Source organism: Aplidium turbinatum, chromosome 17, assembly GCF_918807975.1.
Source record: "Aplidium turbinatum chromosome 17, kaAplTurb1.1, whole genome shotgun sequence".
In the NCBI taxonomy this organism is placed as follows: domain Eukaryota; kingdom Metazoa; phylum Chordata; class Ascidiacea; order Aplousobranchia; family Polyclinidae; genus Aplidium; species Aplidium turbinatum.
In genome coordinates, this window is record NC_137488.1 from 17,960,953 (window position 1) to 17,982,601 (window position 21,649).

Consider the following 21,649-nt stretch of genomic DNA (forward strand, 5'->3'; position numbering starts at 1 on the left):
TGAAAGTGCCACACAAAACTATACTGTTGTTGTTACCCAGAGCTATTACCACTGGTTTTCCTGTAATTTGCAAAACGTTGGTAAGGCCCAAAGCGAATAAAGCAAGTCCTCATGGTGCAGTGGAGGTACAAATTTCTTTCAGTTACTGCTGTATAAATGTTTCTTTTTGCAAAACTCGGCGGTAAGTTTTCTTTGTGAGTAAACTTTGCTTGCATGCTTGCAACAATCGTATGGTCGAAACCGACTGTAGGCATAGCTTCTGCGAGCTTCACGTACATCTTTTTTACGTTCTCTGACGTCACTTAGTATTGGTTTTGGAGTCTGTGTCGTCTCTCCAGGATTTCCATAGGTCATTTCTGCGTTTTTCTCACTGCGTCTTTGTTTTTCCAGCATCCTTAGATTGTAATGCCACAGAATGCTTGTTTGCATTCTTGCAACAGGGACATCGATGCATAATGCATATACATGGTTTTGCGTCCGTTTTGCGTTGTTATGTTGTTATATGCCGCACTGCAATCAGTTAAAAAGCAACAAAACGCGACGTTATAACGTGCATGATACCAAAGCAGGACAATCAGTTTAAAATATGGCACGGTCGCAACACCTCATCAACGTGTCATGGCAACATGCTGTGAGCAGCACGTCTCAAACAAGATGGGTTTCTTTTAAAAAGCAACCATACGTCTTTTTCAAAGAGTTAGGCTCTTTTTACGTTTTGATTCGTTCCTTTCTACTGCAATAAACTGATATACAAGAAATTTAGGCCTTGTTCTCAAGTCATCCCTACCACTACTGTGCTCGAGATGTCGCTGTCACGATTACAGCTGTGTGTGAGCTGGTTGCTATTCACTGCGCCGCTACACCGACCAATACTCATCCAGTAAATTGTTTCTTCTTTGCATTAATTTAACGTTTGTATATACTTTGAATAAATGTAAAAAAATACTATAGTTTGCTGAGCTGATTTGGTAGCTACCTCGGTTTCCTGCACCAAACATCGCTTTTAGTTTGTTTCTTCTCCAAGTTCCCAAACTGCATATCCACAAAAGAAGCGCTCTTCAAATCCAATAAATAAAAAAACGCCGATAAAACGCTGCGACTAAAACAACTTCCTTGGATTTCCAATGTTTTTCATTCGTTTCAGTCTTGAAGGACACTTGTAATGTGTTTCTGAACCGTTACTTTAAACTGCGCGTCTGTAAGTGGCCCATTCTCTGTTTCATCTTACATAATGTAGGGTAATTGACGAAGCCTGCTGATGACGCGTGCCAAAGGCTGAAATATCTAACAGACTTTTAACAAAAGAAGCAATTAATTTAAGTGCACTCAAATTAGTCTTCAGCAAAAGCATTTCAAATGTTTTCAGGTGCCCTTTGACAAACTTATTCAATCGTTGTAAGCTACAAAAAGTGCAAATTTTCAGCAAGCTGGAATGCGCATGTTTAAAGTAATCTTAAGCAAGTTAAAAGTAAACTAAATTTCGCAATACAACTGTGCAACTTTCATTGCTCGGCATTTGATTACAAGAGTCGCTAGCACTAGGACTGACTCTCAGACTATGGCAAAGTTTTGTCACTTTTTCAAAATTTAATCACCAACTTAACTACCCGCTAGATTCTACAAACAACCAACAAATGGAGTCCTAGCTCTCGAGCCTGCATTGTCTTTTGCTTCTATTGCACCATACGGCACAGAACATCGACAGTCAGATTTTTTTAATGATAATTTTAACGCTTGGTTTATTTTTTATGATATCTCTAATTCTCCAGCTATTAAGCTTCTTTTTTCTACTTCACGTTTTTACTGTGTATCAAATTTAAAAGAATGCAAAGGTAACCTAAACTGTAACAAAACAAACGAAGACATTTCAAAACAAGTAGAACAAAATGGTTCACTCTTGAGACAATACAGAAACAACAATTATAATTTTTGTTACACATCATTAAATAGAGAAAGTGCACTGAAATTAGTCTTCAGCAAAAACATTTCAAATGTTTTCAGGTGCCCTTTACCAAACTTACTCAATCGTTGTAATCTACAAAAAGTGCAAATGGCTTCTCTGTGGTTCCACAAAGCAAACTGTCTACCAAAGCTTTAACATCATTAAATCTCAACAACTAGAAAAATCAGTTATTTGTGCCAAGATTATAGGCAATAAAAAAAGTGCATGAAAATGCAAAACATATACAGAACAACGTACTAACTAAATATAAATAATCATTAAATATATCTGCCAAATAAGACAGCATTTCGTAGTTAAAGGTCAAGGTTTCATTAAATTTGCGAGCTTAAACTAAAATAAGCTCGTTTTGCATCAATCATAATGTAGATGATTTTTTCGTCGTCTCCAGACTAGTGCCCGGTGGTTGAAGATTTATATTAAGTGCATCTTCACCACCATCTTGAAGCATTGTGTCGCCAATGATGAAGCCGTATGCCTTTGATGAGTCTTGAACCCACGCCCTTCCGAACGTCGTGCAAGGTTCTCAATACTCAGCTACGTATATCAATCATACAATGAAACAAACAAATTCTCGAATACAGCATTGTGTGAACGGACAATCAATCTTTAATGCATAACAATGACAGCATTTGACAATTGACGCAAAGTTGTCATTGTTTGTCTTTGAATTACTTCTTGGCATTAATCAATTTCGCATGTTTATCTAAAATTGTCGTATGTATCGAACGTTGCAAGATGATCTTTCATTGTTGCGTAGCAAAGTCTGTAAAGCTCCTGTTAAACACAACATTAAGTTTAGAACAATAACAAATTATATCAAGAAACTTTTATCTTAGTGTTAGCCTAGGCATCAGCTATTGTTGCAAAATAAATATTTAACAAAATGTTAAAAAATATCTTACAAAGTAGAACGGGTTTCTACAAACTTAAGACAGTCATAGATCTTTAGATTGATGCACAAAGCAATCTTGTGAAGACTTTTGACTTCCATCCAATACGGAAGAAAAATCTTTGATAAAGAATTCCTTCCAAACTGGGAGCCACTTCCAAGCAAGCAAAGTTTTCTTTTCTATATTGTTTCAACGTTTACCGATGGAAAATGATGTAAAACGACAACTTTTACTAGTTTGGTCATTTTATTGCGACTACAATTCATAAAACCATGTAATTATCTTACCAAAGAGGGCACAATATTGGGTCTCATATCTCGCAAGTCCTTGACAGCACGAAAGACATCCAACCTTTGTTCGTTGTTCCATCTCTCAATCAAGTTAAACAAGGCACAGAACACTCCAGTTTGCTTCAATCCGTCGCTGAAAGTTTTGAAACACAAGTTTTAGTCAACACATAACACATAAAGTGATTGCCAATGTTGAGTTCAATTTCGATTTCAGCGTAAGTTTAGCATGAAAATATACTACAGTAGTTTAGTGGTAGAATGGTTGGTTACTTCTGTTCTAATGTTGGTAGGTCTGAGTTCGATTACAGGTCGGGTCATACCCAAGACGGTGATTGGTGTTGATTCTGCTCTTTTTTGCGCATACCAGTGATGATAACTCCGGGAATAATGCGATTGCATCACAAACGACATTAGATTGAAAAAGTACAATCACTAAAGGTCATAGGCTGCCAGTTGTGGAGTGACAATAGATAAACAATGACATCATTTTTCTACAACTATAAATTAGGGATTGTACTGTAGATCACAGGGATGCGAAACTACATCCGCTTCTGGCTTATCCGCAACTCTAGAAGGGATGCTTTTTTCTGATTTACAAAATAATGTACTTTTGATAGGTTGTATAAGAGGAGTGAAGTTAGTTTTAAAGTAATTTAAGGTTTTTAGTTGAAAGCAAGCCAGCAGAAAAGCATAAAAAAATGTCAAATTGGCAATTGATCCTTTTAATGTTGGCGGAACAACGGAGTCGCGCGTGCCGTAATGTTCTGTCTGTCCCTACTATAAACCATAACTTGTCAGTTCTATCGAGAAGCGAAAGACAGTAACGTAAAGTCAATTGAAAACAAATGAGCAAGCTCACCTGCAGTGAATCAATATGTTTCCTTCGCTGGTATCACTGCTTAGCGTTTTCACTTTCTTCACTAAATGCAAAATGTCCCTGTATCTCGGAGGCTTACCAAAGTTGGACCAGTTTTCGTAATGGACTTGTGTGACTCGCGCCTGAGCAAAATGTATTATTCGATCAGTAAATACGGAATTTCAATTGATTGAGTTGTACGTTAGTTACTAGAACTATGATTTTTGAATAAATAAAATACTTTCTGATATAAGTCAGAAAATTTTTTAGTAGAGAGTTTTCAAACACTTTTTCGACGACCAGAAAGTGGCTAGAAAAACATGAATTCTCAAGCTGGAAAAATGGAATTCTCTTTAAGTGCTGGCAATATGAGGCCAGGCCAATAACGAATCCAGTCGGTTACACAAGAGGGCGATTTCAATAATGTTTAAAAGTAGTAAAACCGAGTTTAAGTTTTGACCAGAAAAAAATTTAAAATGTGTATCCTACATTAAATCATAAAAGTTATGGTAAAACTAAAAAAATAGCAACAAAAAGCAATATAGACTATAGGCTATGTTAAAACGTCTAAAGTAGGTTGTCTTGACCTAAAAAAGAAAAGCAATAGCAATTAATAAAATTGCATTCTACTAAAATTAATTTTAGGAGAAGAAAAGTTGTTTTTAGGGAATCGCCCTTAACCCTTTGAATCGGTTCCTGGGCTAAGTTGTCCTATCCAGTATAGCAGCCGTCTGCGTCAAACTTAATATCGGATTTTGTGAAGCGTGTGGCAATTATTGTATAATAACCGCCATTGAAAAATTACATGTAACTTATAGTTCAGTTTGGTTTGTTTTTATTTCTGACAATAACAGCGACAAACGATATGCCAAACTCCCAAACATAGGTCAAGAAAAAAATAGAAAAGTAAAGGAAAGTGAGGTTGTATTGGCTTCACTTCTGTGTGAAAACGCCGACACCTGACCTATTCAAAAGTATCAAGGACCCATACGTACGGTTTCTGTTCGGAAAGTCAAATCAAACGTTCGAATTGTGTAGTTTTCTAATTTCGTTTCTTTTGTCAGTTTAATGGTCATTTTCCCCATCAATATAACAGTTCCCAAAGGTCCAGAAGGCCAGTAACAGCTGCACATTTCCTAATGAACAAAAACAGGAATCTTTTTGTAAACAACAAAAATGAATTCGTTTCAAACGATAATGCGAGTGAGAGAAAGAAATAGCTTTATTTGCCAATCAGATTCTACACAATAAGCTTACATCACTATAACACACAATTTCAAACATAGAGAAACGCTTAACTACCCTCAGTGTTGAATAATAATTCAATCTGATCAGCTAGGAGCAGCGAAAGACCACTTGGTCATCGACTCAGCTGCTCCCAGTTTTTTTTTGCTAATTGGCAAATAAACATTGGCAAGTCAATTCAAATATTTTAATACCCAGAAATTTAAGTTCAAATTATGATTATTGCTTGTTTTTAACCTTTCGAGTTCTGACAATAGACTAGAATCCTATAGCCTGTCAAGTCATATGAAACCCTTATAAAAACGATATTCAATTTTCTCTCTGATTAGTCGTCAGCCTATAAGTAAAGTAATACTGTACTCAGAGTCAAATGCGCCTAATTGGTGTTCCGCTGAAACTATCAGCTTTAAAACCTTTGAAAACAATGCTTACTCGCAATGGATGCTGTATATAAAACATATTACTATTATTTTCTTATTTACTTGACCGTTTTCCTCCAGTGGAGTGAGCATAACAATAATCTTCACGCTGTATTCAATAATCATCTTCCAAAAGTTTTCAGTTGTATTGGGCATTGGTCCTTGCGCAGCAATCATTTTGCCATCTGATGTGTAGTTCTGGAAATGTGAAGTGAAAAGATTTACAACTCTTATAAGACAGGCCTATCTATAAGGGCAACTTGCAACAGACCGAGAGTACAGGCAAAGTACAGGCCCAGGGCAAGATCCGATCCGTTTCCTTTGTTATTTCTGGCCGTCAACAATTCGACAAATATGGTTTGCAGCTAATGATGAAAAGCACTGGTGTATCGACTGGGCAATCATCTGAGCATTCACAAAGAATCGAACACTTTTGATGCTAAATAAGCCAACGTGTCTAAAGGTTTTGACTCGCACTACAAAACCTCTGCCCACACATTTAAATCTAGCTACCATAAGCAGAGCACAATTGAATCAGTGTTGACGGCTCAAGCTGATAAAAATTTCAATTTTATTGAAAAAATTTATAATAACACTGCAATTAATTAAACTGTAAATAATTAAACTCTATATTTTTTGCTTTTAACATAAAGTTTTTCTGGTTTAATGAACTGCTAGGGCTAGGGTAACTTTTTTTATAATAGCTTTTTATTTATCATATTTATTTGGGCGGTACATTACAAAGTCAAAATAAAAGTAGAAAAACCTTCACCAATGAAACCACTCACCGCAACAAACGATGCATTGATGTATGGAGTGACGTCATCATTCCCGTCAGCTGTGAGAACGACTCTGGAGTGGTTGACTAAACAAACAATGATTTGTTGCGTAATAAACAGAATACTGGTCATTTGTCAATCTTACGTCTTTGCTTATGATAATAAAAAGTGTTAAAAACATGGAAACCTTTAGATTTCCGATAATAATCTTTGTTAATTCACTTACATGGTATATTCTTGTCCGATCTATTTTGGTTCATATATTCCTCCCTTGATCCAAACTTACAAGACGCTTTTGTAGGCGATATCAGCTTCAGCATATCGAATTCTTCGGCCGAGCTGAAAAGCAAGTTTTGCAACTAAAAATATGTTTCTTTATATTAAAGGGATAGTAAAGGAAAATCCTGACTTGGCGATTTTCCACGTTCTTTGTGTTTAACTTGCTACCATAAAACGATTTTCAATAAAATTTTGCCCCATTGTGGTCAGACCATCATTGCGCGCGTGCTTTTGTCAGAGCTTTCAAAACGGAAATGGGCCTAAGCAGCTAAGCGTGCGACTGTACAGTTTACGTAACAAAAGACGAGCAATCAGCTAAGCACGCAACAGTTGTTACTGCCGGCAATTTAACTGTAGGCTATGTATGTATGTACATCAAAACATCAGACAGTTTGCTAAAAACCTCAGATCTGATGTTAAAACATCAGATGTTGTAACGTGGCTTTTGTTATTGCTGTCTTTTGTGACGTATTCTCGAGCTGTGTTTGCACTTTTTAGTCATTTTGAAAAAAAAAATGAAAATAAATGAAACATTGGACTTTGGGCCTTGCCAGCGTCATTAAAAATATTTTTTTTTCGGTAATTTTTTTTTGGAATGTATTCTTGAATGTTCAGTTTACGCATTTTAATGCTTAATTCCCGTTTGAAAATTTCATTTAGTATGTCTTTAAATCAAATATAGTTATTACTATCTAAACCCTTGATAGCCTGTTTCGCCTAAAAGGAGGATCATCAGAAGGTCCATATTCAAATAGAATCTTTACAATTCTTAATTCTTAATTATTTTTTACAATTCTTTGTTTATATTAGTAATCAAAAGGAAAGTCATTTGATCACTACAAAGATAAAAGCAAAATGTTGCTTTTCCGATTATTATGCAAGCATGAATATTTTCCCAAGAACGGGTTGAAACGACCTACTCATTCACACAACTATGCGGAGATGTAAAATTAAATACTACCAAACTAAACTAACCGTCAGCAGGGTAATGCAAAAGATCTTACAATTGTATTTGTAAAGTGCAAATGTTTACTATAAAAAAAACTTAAATTTTTTTAAGACCAGTAGCCTACGACTAGTTGTTTGTATCAAGGCCTGCACTGATAAACGACGTTAAGTGTTGATAGAGAATTAAGTTGGAAATCATAGATTTACTATCCTTACACTCTTATTTAAAAAACACTTGCTTGTTAGCCTATTCATATTTCCCTGTAGCTTATGACTTTTTAGTTTCTCTAACAAATATGCCTAAACATAAGTAGGTCCGACGTGAGCAAGTAAATCTCATTTGCTGACTTGGCAGTAGCTGAAATGTAATTGCTGAGTTGAAGCACTTGCTGAATTGTCTCATGCCGAGTTGTCCGACTACCGGCGAGGAAACTTGGAACCTTACAAAAAAGTTAACTCTTAAACTAAAATCAATGCAAAGAGTACACGAGCGAATTATGATGGGTTTACTATGGCGGGACAAAAAAACTGCTGAATGGATTTGAAATCACACAAATTAAGGGATATCGTAATAACTATTAAAAATCTAAAATAGTCATAGGCAGCTCATACAGCAAGACATCAGGACAGCAAAATAGTTGGACTATCAAATAAACAACTTGAACACTCTGGGAAATGAAACGCAAACGAGGAAAGCCAAAAAAGAGATGAAGAGACGGCTGAGACGAGATTGACAAAGAATGTGGATCAACAAACTGGTACATAAAAACACACAATTAACTGGATTGGCAAGAAAAGGGAAAGGCCTTTGCTGAGCAGTCGGTGGCTACCACAGTCTGAAAATGATGATGATGATGATGAATGAGATAAAAACAGCAGGGACACCCATACACTCAGTTTAATAAACGTTGCATTTGCTGATGGTTGTAAACACGTTTGTTAAGAAAGTCTAAATTTCAGCAATTTTTTTTTCAACAAAGTTGGATGTGACACCAGGAGCTGATTCAGCAAATAGTCTTAGAGGGAGAGGGGCGATTTCAGCAAAACACAATGCTGTATAAATTTACATTATAAATAAAGTAATAATATTATATATATAATAATACACAATAAATAAAGTTACTTTTTGTGTTTTGTGGGGACAATAGCCCCAATCACCCCATTTCTGGAGCCGCCACTGTGTGACATCATTTAAAAATCAGTCCATCTGACAAGGTATCATCCTTACCGGGCTGTGTAATTTTTCAACGTGGCCACACAATTGTTGACGTCACAGTCAGTCCATCCAAGGAGGTAAATTTCCGCCACCACTTTGTGAATGAAATTGTATTGCACCTATAGAAGAATTCTTGTAATTTAGTCAATAAAAAACATGAATATTAAATCATTATTTTGAAATTTATTTATTGCAGAATCTTTATCCTAGGACTGGGAAAGCTTCTTGCAAAGCTAATCCTGGCAGTTTCGCATACTTGTAGAGGCTTTGAATCACTGACGCAGGCCCGGTCACCGAGATTGACAGAGTGAAGTTTCCGATTGTTGTTGCCGGAGAATTATTCCATCCATTAGATGCCGCTAAATGGAGAGCAGTCCTTAAAGGCATACTAAAGGAAAATTTCAAACCGGAATTAAGCATTAAAATGAGTAAACTGAACATTCAAGAATACATTTCAAAAACAATTACCGAAAAAAAAATTGTTTTCAATGGCGCTGGCAAGGCCCAAAGTCCAGTGTTTCATTTATTTTCATTTTTTTCAAAATGACCAAAACGTGCAAACACTGCTCGAGAATACGTCATAAAAGCCAGCAATAACAAAAGCCACGTTACCACATCTGATGTTTTGAGCAAACTGTCTGCTGTTTTGATGTTAAAATGTGCTGTTTTGATGTACATACATACATAGCCTACAGTCAAATCGCCCGCAGTAACAATTATTGCGTGATCGGTTGATTGCTAGCCTTTATGACGTAGACTGTACAGTCGCACGCTTCGTTGCTCAGGCTCAATCTCGTTTTGAAAGCTCTGACAAAAGCACGCGCACAATGGTGGTCAGACCGCAATGGGGCAAAATTTTATTGAAAATCGTTTTATGGTAGCATGTTAAACACAAAGAACGTGGAAAATCGCCAAGTCAGGATTTTCCTTTAGTACCCCTTTAACGTGCGTTGCTCAAGCACACACCCCGAGAGTCGAACCAGCGCCGCTTGATCTTGAAGCTTCTTCATTGCAGAAGTCACGCGCTAACCAACTGAGCTATCGGGGTGCAACAATGAGTTTTCATTAGCTTATGTACATAAGCATAATAAATCCATTTTAGCAAAATAGAAAAATGTGATAATTTATTGACTAGATTTACTTGAAATCAATCAAAAGTTACCTGCCAACTAAAATAAAGCAAAATTTGAAAAAAAACAAGGTTGAATCTTTATAGACTTCTCGTCAACAATATAAGTGAAAACAAAACTTTATTTAGGCTACTTTCACCTTGAAAAGCATTAGCCATCCACGCAAACAGAAACCATTGCCTAATAGCCTAATTGCTTGAAAAAAGTTTCAGACAAATGATTGAGTAGAATTTTTTAACTGATTTATGAAATGAAAGCTATTGTGTTGTCAATGAATTAAAGCAAAATTTTAACATCTTACTAATGTCTGAACCATATTGCAGCGATCCTTTCTCATTTTCATAACAGCTGCATGTACGTCAATAGAGGATTTTGTTTCCATTTCTCTCAGGAGGTGATCAATGGCTATGAAGGCTCCTGTTCTGCCAGCACCAGCGCTGAAAGTACGTATGAGGTTACAACGTAAGCTTCACCCACGTATTGTTTTGGAACACGTAGGCCTATTGTTTGCGTTTGGGGGGTTCAGGTAGTACTTTTTGGCCCGGGCCTGAAATCATTTCAGGAAAGCGGAATTATCCCGGAAACCTAAGTGTGAAGAAACACCGCGTTTCCTTTAGAGTTTTATCTTTTTCGTTAGAAGTCTCTTGTTTGGTGGTATGGCTACCCAATGGTCCTAGTCTCACTTCACCAACCCAATTATGAAATTTTTTGAAAGAACATAGACAATTTTTACAAAAATTGTCTGAGAAGTTAAGACTTTTCCTCTTTTGTAAATTATCTTTTAAATTTACTGAATACAAAAAATATCACGTTATTTCACATTTCCACTAAAAACAATTGTAGTTACGCCCAAGCCTCTCAGCAAAGCCAACCTGCAATGAGTGACGATTGGACCCGAGGTTTCTTCTTTGTATGCCCACAACACGTCGCTGTGGAGTTGTATTATGCCTGATGTTGTCATGGGAACACCGTGATCAGGCCACTCCGTGAATTGATATTGCGTCACAATCACTGGTTCAACCTTGTTGAAGACATCAATGTCAACGAAAAAAAGCAGCATTTATGCATAATTTTTTCTACATTTTTTATGTACTGTATGTGATCATACGTTCAAAAGTCAGGAACTGTGGCTCACTAAGAGAGTGGTTAACAACGTTATAGATGACTTTGTTTTTTTTGGGGTTTTTAAATCTTTATCCTCGGACCAACAAAGCCTTGATAGGTTATTCCTGGTAGTTTCGCTACTTGTATATGTAGAGGCTCTTGACGCATGGCCGGTTACTGAGATTGGCAGAGTGAAGTTTCCGATTGTTGAAGTGTTGTTGCCGGGAAATTATTCCATCCATTAAGTGCCGCTGAATGAAGAGCAGTCCTTAGAATGCGTTGCTCAAGCGCGCACCCCGAGAGTCGAACCAGCGCCGCTTGATCTTGAAGCTTCTTTCTTCAGGAAGTCGCGCGCTAACCAACTGAGCTATCGGGCGGACTTTAAATTACAGTAGCTCCCAAACTATGAGTCGTGACCCAAATATGGGTTGCAAACGACGAAAAAATGGATCGTTCAGGAAGGATCAAAATCTTCTGAAATAAGATAAGAAAAACTGTTGAAAATATAATAGTGCTGAATTTGTTTATCCAGGTTGTCCATGTCTAAGGTCACAAGATGTTCACCAAACTCAAATTTGGGGTCGCAATTAAAAACATTTGGGAACAACTGCATTAGAATAACAAACTCGGTGAACACCGAAACACATTGCGAACGATCATCATAGTTGCGTTTTATACGTGTTTGGCTGTCCTGTACCCTACACAATACACATCTTACATCTTTTTCTTTCTTTGATTTCATTTCCAGCTTTCTCACTACGTAGCTCCCCTTGACAAACTCCTGATTTGCTTTGATCGTGAAGTCAGTAGTTTCCAGAACGGATCCACTGTTGGGCCAATACTGAGCGCACTTTTTCTGAAAGGTTTCAACAACTTTGACAAAAAATAATAATTAACTGTTTAGATAACTTTCAATGAAAATCTGAAAATTAGAATATTTATGGTCGTCTATGACAACATACTGTAATAGATGTAGCCATTGATGTAGTTTTGATGAAAAATTAGTAGCCTACCTCACATCAGAAAACAACTTTCCAGCCAAGCAAACAGTTCAGTCTTTTTTGCATTGTTTCAATGTTTGCAGACGTTGAATCAATACAAAACGAAATGATTTGCAGGCAGAGTTTTCATGAACAGCTGTGTGCAAACTGGCGTACCGTAATTCTCAATAGACACGTAGTTACCACCACACGGAAATTGCATTGTCATCAAACAGCCTCTTGCAAGCTACTCATTGTACTTACGTCATGCAGCAACGTATGATGAAGACTTCTTTTGAATCTCAACTTCCGCGTCAGTTTTTACATCTTACGTCATTATTTTTATTACGTCATTCAAAAAAACGTTCAACTTTCAAAAATTATTGGACAAGTGGAAACTTGATTGAAAAGGAGGTTTATGTGATATCACACCAGATTCGATTTTTCAGTCCATTTTTGTAAAAATACCACAATCCTCTCTGCGTGATTTGTATGACCATTTTTAAAATCTTTATTGAATAGCACTCCAGTATGTAATCTACTCCAAAATACGTCTATACATTCCAAGACAGCAAATCAGCTGTTTATTACAGTGATGTGCAGTAAAAACGTTGATGTTGGTGTAAAAAATGTAAAAAAAAAGTTGATTTGCTGTCTGGGTTTATATACCATCGTAGCCCTCACCCTTCCTTTTTCGAATAGCTGAGCAAGCATTACTATAACTCGGCAATTTTCTTGCCATATCATGAGCCAGAAGTGCTCAATAGTGTTGTCCATTGGGCCTTGTGTGGCAATAAAAAGGTTGGGACAGTCGTAACTCTGTAAAAAGGGAACTTGGTTTGAAACATTGTAAAAATAATAATAATAATAAAATTTATTTATTTCATAGCAGTTGGTTGTAGAATAGCATCATTACTCTGAAAACAATTCCAAATTAAATGTAAAAAATCTAAGCTAGTAAATGTAAGAAGGGATTTTTTAATTGTTTTTGCACGTTGTGATCAAATGCTTTGCTTAAAACACAGTGAATCGAGCAATTTCACGTCCACATAAATCTAGCAACAGTTTACGTTCAGATATGAAGCGTTGATGTAGGTGTTTTCTTCTTCACTTGCAGCTTTCAAAACCACACGAGAATGATCATCTGAAATGTATATGACAATATACAAGCGTTGTTCAATATAAGTGATTCATTGGTAGCAGATACATCTTAACGCCTGGAAGGCAAAAAGATACAATTAATGTCTATTTCATAAAAATACTTTGTGATGCATTAAAGTTGTGCTAACTTAAGCAGGACCAGCAAGCAGTACGGTTGCAGGATTTTTTACAGTGACATTTTTAAACAAAGCCCATGGCCAAATATCAGGGGCTTGTGTATTAAGTAGGTATAAAGAGAGGGGTGGGAAAATACTGTAGAAATAAAACTGTTGTTTTTTCCAAAGACTCATTTGCTAACAACGTGAAGCTACAGTAAAGTGTGCAATCAAGTTGTTAGTACTAAAAATAATGAAGCTTTTCATTTTAAATTTTATTTTTCTGCAATGGTACGTCTTTGAGAAAAGAGTTGTTTTTTCTCAAAGTGAAACCAAGTTATTCGCAAACATGAAACCAAAATAAAACATAGAATTTTAAGCGGAAAATTAATATTCTGACATTTCAAAATATTTTTCTTCTTGCAGTCCAGCGTAAGGGGGTTATTGGTATCTAAAGAGAATATCTTACCAAAACTAGCCGAAAATTCAATTAAAACAGAAGCATCAAAATTGCAACTCGATCGCATTTTTGCGTTGTCGATATCTTGATTTTGTGAATAACATGCCAATGGTACATTAGAAAGAATAGCTTGAGAAAAACAATAATTTGGTCAAAAATTTCTGTTCTTATATGACGCTTACAAGGTACGATGTTCTTATAGCGATTGAACTTCCGATGTTTCTCCAATTGTCCAATTTGTTTGGAAGGTTCGTTGTGGCCTGTTGATGCTTCGATTGCCTGAGATTTAACAGAGGGTTCATATTTGAGCTACGTTTCAACCGAATAACTTTTACTGTTACGACCAATTTTGGATACATTTAGCAGATTTATTTATATTATCCATTCTTGTATCCTATGATTGAAAAGTTAAACTGATAAATGGACTAAAAAATAAGAAAACGCTGTCATCTCGTCTACTCCAAGGTCTTGACGTTGTCATATACTGACGTCCTTTTGAGAGTTGGACAAACTGTGGAAAGACAAGGAATTGTCAAAATAGCAAAACTGGTGCTTACTGCAAACTGGTTGCTTAAGGTTTTGTTGTGAGAATTCATGAGACTGTGATACGTGTTTTGAAAGCATGATAGTAGAATAGCAGTGTCACTTTTTGCTTTCGGCTTGTATTCGATGTTGATGTACGTGTCATTTCCTGAGCCATCTATATAAGACACAATGGAAAGTTAACAACAAAAATAGTAGGCTTATTATTGCGCACGTTATGAAAGCAACGCTTGTCTGGGTCAGGCATTTGTGCAGTGTATAAGCAACAACACACGAAAGAAACAAAACAACTTGAAAATAGCAACTTTGCTTTTCTTTTTTTAACACAATAACAAGCCAGAGCTGATATCGTCATTGATTGTCTTTTGGGCCAAGTGGCTATCTGTTAGCCAACCCAGATTAAGATGGTTTTCTATTACACTGAACGATTACTGAAGAGAAACCGTGAAATAGTCCGACGCCAGTGTGAGGGCGGCCAAGCCGCACTGCTCATGATTAAGACAGTTAGAAAAAATATTTCGAAATTAGTCGTTTTGTTTCGATTCAAAACTCTTGTTTCGATTTGTTTATTTTAAATCTTTTTTTGACATGTACACTTGTTATACCCTGAAAACTGAAAAGATTTTCATTTATCGATCAATAGCCAAATCACTTTTTTTGAATCTGATCTTGTGTTTCTTGTAAAGTTTTCAATTGTAGCTGAAGTGCACTTTAGAAGGGTTCTCATTATTGAACTTCACAACGTCCATAAATGACAACAATGAAAAACATCGTTCAAATGAAGATGTCAGTTACAGACTACTGGGTATCAAACTTAGATAGTTGTAGTTTTGTTCAGAGCTGGTTGAAGCCAAGCGACATTCATATTTGAAAAGGACTGCAAAAGAACGTTTGAGGTTCTAGATAAGTTCCAGTAAAACGTGAAAGCTTTTCCAACCTAAAAAAAACTTGCATTAATCAGATGGCAATTATGTTTACTGTTGCTATAAAAGATGTTGTGTTTTAAGCCTTCTGACTGATGGTTGTAGACTTGTCGTTTGTGTCTTTAAAGCCGAGGGTAAATCCGTTCACTATTCTGGAATAGCGATGTTTACCCACAAGAAGAACCTTACTACTGGACAAGAGCGTAGCCAGCACAAAATTTGCGGGGAGCGGGGAAATACGAATTACCGCACATGTCAGTGAGCCCGGCCTGGGGGGTCTCAATCAGCAAGTTTTGAGAAAAAAATACCTAAAAATTGAGCATTTTAAGAGTATTTTCAGCCTAATACAAGAACAAAACTCTGTCAAATGATGCTGTAACAGAGGTTAATATGCTTATTCCAAATATTTTGCGGGCAAAGGGTCAATTGTACCCTTTGCCTCACTAACTAGCCCCTATGCTACTGGATGGTACTCCATTGCAGTGTATAGCTGCACCTTATCCGTTGCTGGTAGGCTACATGGTGACAAACGTATAAAATATGAAAGGTCAAGGAAAGATAATCTATCAGAGTCCCGGAAATTTCTTAGTGTAAAAAAATATTTTCCAGTTGAATCAAAATTAAGAACTGTTGATTGATACCTTGCAAAGTGACCTCATTTGTTTGCGATGGTTCAATCAGATGCGAACTGGCGTTCTTTGTTTTGCCATTTCTTCTGCCAGTGAGTCGATAGAACGTAACATGAATGCTGTGTCTACAAAAACAATACAACTGTATGTGAAATCAAGTTGTGAAATCAAGTTCGTACTTGTAGGTAAACCAAACCAATAAACAAACAACCAAGTAAATTAGCTAAATCTAGCATGTGGCAAGCATATTACAACCATACTGTGTATAATAGCAAATTAATACTTCTCACGTAGGTCTACGCCAACCTTATGAATAGAGTAAAGGATAAATAAAGGTCACAAAACAAAGTAGTCAGCCGAATGAAATGTATTAATTAGGAAAACAAAAACTGTTGCAGATTGTTGGCTAAGGTCACGTATAACGAGTTCTTCCTAATAAGTTTTAGTCTACCTTGATTTCGTTGTGTGCGACTCATCTGACCTGATGAGACCTGTGTTTATGCCGAGTAACCCATAACTTCAGTTGTGATGCTTAGATCTATAATGTGTAACCTTAAAATAAACTTACCGTTTCATTATTACAATCCCAACAATAACAACAACTACAAGCAGAGCCAACGCAGCAACCGACGCTCCGATTATTATGCCTGAAAACAGTTTTTGTTTATATAAGGAGACGATTCTCTGATATTAGTTCAACTAAATGCTGAACTAATATCAGCTGCATAGTCGAGTGGTGGGAGCTCTGACACGACACTCCAAAGGGCGCCCGTCGACACCGCTCAAACGCACGAGGTTGTATTATTGGCAGGACATTTAAAGGCATGCCTGAAAGTGGACACAAAGATTGGCTGTTTTGCCTTTCGGTCCACTTAATCTAAATCTTCCACCACCGGCCAAAAGATTGGATACAATAAAAAACTAACAAAGTGTTGGAAAATGGGACTGTGAATAGAGGCACAAAATGTGCCAAGTAGTACTACGTTACGGCACTACAAAGGGATGGCTAATTATTATTTTTATATTATAACTCCTTTCGTGCAATGAATTTCCTCTACCAAATATATTACCATTACATTGTTATTTCAAATGTAAGGGAGAACTAAAGATTACATAAAGTCGCAAAAATGTTTGTAAATTGCAGTGTTCTTTATAATCATAGTGAAAATAGAGATAAGAATATTTTTTTTATTATTATTATTTAATATGTGCAATATAATTCAGCAAAAGGTAGTGACGTTTCTATTATTATTTGAATCTTGAACTGGCAAATAAACCTTTATTACTTTCAGTATGACGAATTATTTTAGTCTACCTGTGTTGCTTCCTGTGTTACTTCCGTCTTCTTCGTCACCCGTGTATGCAGTTGAAGGTGTGTTATACACACTTGCCTCACCAGAGGTGAAATTTATGGTTCCGTCAGGACGAGGTAAAGAAGAAATGATGTAAAATCTGAACAGATTGTATACGTAATACAAACAATAAATGCTATTTATAGCCTACTACAAAAAGTGATCAATGCCAAGCGAAAAGCCAAGCAGAGCAAATTACATCAACATTAGTTACTATTCACTAAACACCTTAACAACCTATTTCACTTTTATAGTACAAAATTAAACTTTTGTTGTAAGAATACAGATAAATATACTTTTTTCCTTTGCCAGTTAAATCCTGCATGCCAAACAAACGACTTCGATTGCTAACCAGATCATCTTCAAAAAAAGCTCATTTAAATACTGTAAATTCCATTCGAGTCATTCTGCGATTTGTGTTGTTTTTAAAACATTATAAAACTGTCGATATTTTTCCACATTGTTTTATAAATCAGCTACCGGTAAAAGTTGTAATAGTGTGTGGGACAGCAGCCCACGTCTCCAGTATAATGACAAGTATCTTCTCTTCATGGGCTACTTTTTCGTGAAAACGGTGATAGTCTCTGAATTTGTCTATTAATTATATTACCTGTAAAATTTGTTGGGAACAAGAGGATAATTCCTCGCTTGGTAGACTGATTCATTCTTTGTCGCGCTTCCTTTCCGCGTTGGTAATGCTCTATTAGACTCCCTAGTGACGTCACAGCTTGTATTTTGTCCGTTCCCAAGAACAAACGTTTTTGGTTGAGCTTTTTTATCACTGCAATCGTGAAGCATAGTTTGTGAGTTGTTTATTAATTGTATAATTAAACAACTAGAATCAACACACTATTTAACTATCTTTCCATGCATACCATCTTGTGCAATGTGGCTCAGATTTTCAAACTGCACACCACATTGTCTACCAATGTCCTGTATACCGACCTCTGGGTAGATATGTGGACCTAACAACGCTCGATAAACACACTATTTTTTTTTTTTTTTATTGAAAAGATGCTAAAGCCATAGAAAGGATCAGGCACTAAGGCACTTCCTCTATGGGCAATCACAAATCTAAAACTTCAACGAATCATAAAATGATATAAAACTGTAAAGTTTTTGCTTGAAGTCGATAAACACACAATTCGTTGGCTGCTGTGCCTGTACTTAACAACGTGACATGCGCAAGAAGAAGAAGACATTCGCCTTTAACCATTGTTTCATCTTTATTATGAATTTCAATAGTTTAGAAGAATTTCTTAAACTCCACTTTCAAAAACTAGGCGATGTTTAAAAATGCTCTTGTCAATATTTTGCTGTTTGATAATATTGACGTTAAGTTTGTTAGTTTCTTCTTATAAAAGTAGTTTCATAATAATAAAGCAGATTAATGAAATTTCATATCATCTTTTCATACCATACATATCGGTAGCATCAAACTAAGAGTGCTTGTTTGAAAAAAAAAATGCGTTTTACACTTAGATCTTATACTCACAAAAACACAATTCACTCACTGCTTTACTGCTAATGCCAGGTAAGGGGCTCCATTGAAAGAGTAAGAGAATCTCAAGTTATCGAGGAAGGCTTGCGTGGGTGGCTGAAGTTGCTGTTCTGTCACTTGCTCAGTTGTGTACTGCGCAACGAGGAAATAGCAACTGCAATACAATATTTAGAAAATCTTTATTTTAACAGCGTGATATATTTAGATCCACCTGTGTACATCCTTCAATATTTTTCTGATCTCTTATGAAATTGACCAAAGTAATACATTTTAGATAAGGGGTGTCCAAATTGTGGCCGTAGAAAAACTTCCCAGGCGAGGTTAGTATCATCTCAAGGCTAAATCAAAATTCAAAGACAAAATTATTGAAATTATAAAGAGACTTGACAATGATCATATTCAGCAAAATGCTGCCAGTGCCCGTTAAATTTGTAAGTTTGTAACACAACAAAGTACTTTTTATCTATCAAAGCTCTACCTTTGCTTTACTAATTTACTGGTGTGTGTGTGTGTGTTTTTTTGACTTGGAAATCACCTTCTAGAAGCTGTTACGAAATTACCTAGCTATCATTACGAAGTACCTTAAGTACAGTAGTTACATATTTATAACTCTCGTTATTGCAAGTTCTTTAATTCGGTTGGTCATGCAAAAAAACTACACTGAGAACATTGTCTGACGTTTGGGATCAAGCATGAAACTATATATTTACCTATTAATATAAGGTTAAAATATCTATTAGAAAATACCGGTCACCTGATAGGTCCGTTGTCTTCGCAAGATGACGTAAATGTGACGTTGGCTGACGTATCAGACGATCCGTTCAAGATGGGAAGCAAAAAAGTCGATGGTTCTTTAAAAGTATTTCAAAATGAACATTTTTGACGTGTATTTATATCCGATAAGTCTATATTTTACTACAATAATTTCTAAAAACAATATTTGATTATTTTATTACCGTGCATTACAATTATTTAATCAGCTTTGGAGCATACTTTTTCTTTATTAATATTAAACTATTACACATTTACGTGATGAGCTGAAAACAGTAAAGATTTCTATTATTCAAATGTAACTTATATACTTTATAACACTCCTAAAATTCATAACCTTGCGACACACCTTGTAGGACACTTTTTGGGTATGCCAGCTATAGACTAACTAAGTAAACAGACAACATTAATTAAATGTCTTTTTTAAGAATACAACATAGAAAATCACGCAAAAATTCATACATTATTGAATTTCAGAATAAGTCTTGGACACAAAATCGAGTTGCTTTTTAATTTTACCCCAGATGGTTATACTTGATTGAGAAATGCACCCAACCTACAAATCAGCCGAATACCTTGAAATTAGCAACTCTCGAGCGAAGTCGATTTTAACAGCAATGAATTGAGAGCCTTTTTTCATATTATGTTGAATCGATTTTTTAAATTTTGTTGTATTTATATAATTCATTGTTTACTTTAACATCTAACACCTTACCATTGTTCACTGTGAATGAATGCATTCTCTTTTCTTTATTCTTGTCACTGCTTGCCCAGCACGAAATGTTGCGTCTTCCAAGACATACTTCCCCATCCACCATCTTTAATTTTGCTTCAACAACATTTCCAGTTGTTGAAGTTTCGAGAGAAAATGGAGAGTCGGTTGAATTTGATATTATCTCATCAGATTGGTGAAGTTTGGTGTTTGTTATCTTCCAAGTTACTGTCGGTATTGGGTATCCCTCCACTTTACAAGCCAAGACAAAACTGTTGCTGAAGACATCTGATGAAGGTTCAGCCTCAGCTAGACGAGGTGAAACTGCAATTACCATTGCACCAATGAATTATCTTCAATGTGCATATAGTGAAGTTTTATCTTTGTATTGAGTTAATAAAATCTAACCAATAATTCATATCATATAGTTGCTTGCTCTATCGTTGCTAAAACGTCTCTATGCTCGTTTTCACTGCAGCCAATTCATAATTTATGTTCATTTTCTGGCATGAATTACCCATTCATTACTTATCGTTCGTGTAATGTTGAGTAGCCTATAAATTGTGAATCAACCATCACGAATGACGAGCAAGCACACTTTCGTATTCAGTGCGTTAATCATTACAACTTTATAATTTCACAAAGTCATGTTTAATGTTAGGAAGGTGGAAAGTTCTGCGGTTTTTGTTGCTTGCACAAAAGTAACAGATTAATACTTTTATGGCATAATGTTGCTTTCTTTTAATAGGTCAGTAGAGGTACGGCATAAGACGCACAAGCTTACATTAAACTTTTATACTTCTTTGCTAAAGTTCAAAAAATAATTTTTTTCGGAAAACTTTGTTTCTAATTTTTACTCCGGAATGAAGCACAGTAAAGACTTGACAAACATGAGATTGCAATTTAATAAGACGTTCTGCATCAAAGAATTTCACTCACACAATTTGCAATGACGACCTCTGTAGCCTTCTTTGCATTGGCAATAATACGAACAACCGACATCGGTGCATTGGCCATTGTTTTCACAAGGTGAGCTGTCACATGGCTTCCCTGAAACTGAAGAGCTGTTAAAGTTAGTATTTGGTTATTTCTTTTTTACAAACGTATTATGCAAGATGAGTGAAAATACAATCCACTCAACGTCAACAAAACGTAGCTTTAAAGCGGGGCTATAGGGCTAGGCCATGTAACAATGCATGTTCTCACATGTCTAGTTCAGTTTTTGACTTGACGTAGTTCGGAAAATTACTGTTGTGACGCCCCTGATGTGTTATTTCAAATCTGTAAAGGGGTCACCGTAATTCGCTTTCTTTCTGGGATGTGAAGAGTCTTTAAACCCTGCTCAAGTAGGTTTAGACTTTTGCTAACAATCAAATTATTTTTAGTTAAAATTATACTTTTGC

At 36.0% G+C, this 21,649-nt stretch overlaps 1 protein-coding gene across 1 annotated transcript; it reads right to left on the bottom strand.

Annotated features, from left to right (window-relative positions):
- Positions 1-1,738: 1,738 nt before the first annotated feature.
- Positions 1,739-20,583, bottom strand: LOC145786273 (receptor-type tyrosine-protein phosphatase epsilon-like). The gene is made up of 22 exons (XM_082597914.1): positions 20,250-20,583; positions 19,518-19,614; positions 18,777-18,917; positions 17,873-18,043; positions 17,226-17,362; positions 16,479-16,557; positions 15,923-16,035; positions 14,373-14,515; positions 13,998-14,094; positions 13,170-13,243; positions 12,784-12,918; positions 11,838-11,975; positions 10,888-11,036; positions 10,317-10,452; positions 8,898-9,004; positions 6,669-6,781; positions 6,452-6,528; positions 5,727-5,861; positions 4,995-5,135; positions 4,003-4,142; positions 3,141-3,276; positions 1,739-2,737 (listed from the first exon to the last, which is right to left on the bottom strand). Exons 1-22 carry the CDS (start codon positions 20,581-20,583, stop codon positions 2,663-2,665), a joined length of 2,868 nt encoding a protein of 955 aa, XP_082454040.1. The 3' UTR covers positions 1,739-2,662.
- Positions 20,584-21,649: the final 1,066 nt, after the last annotated feature.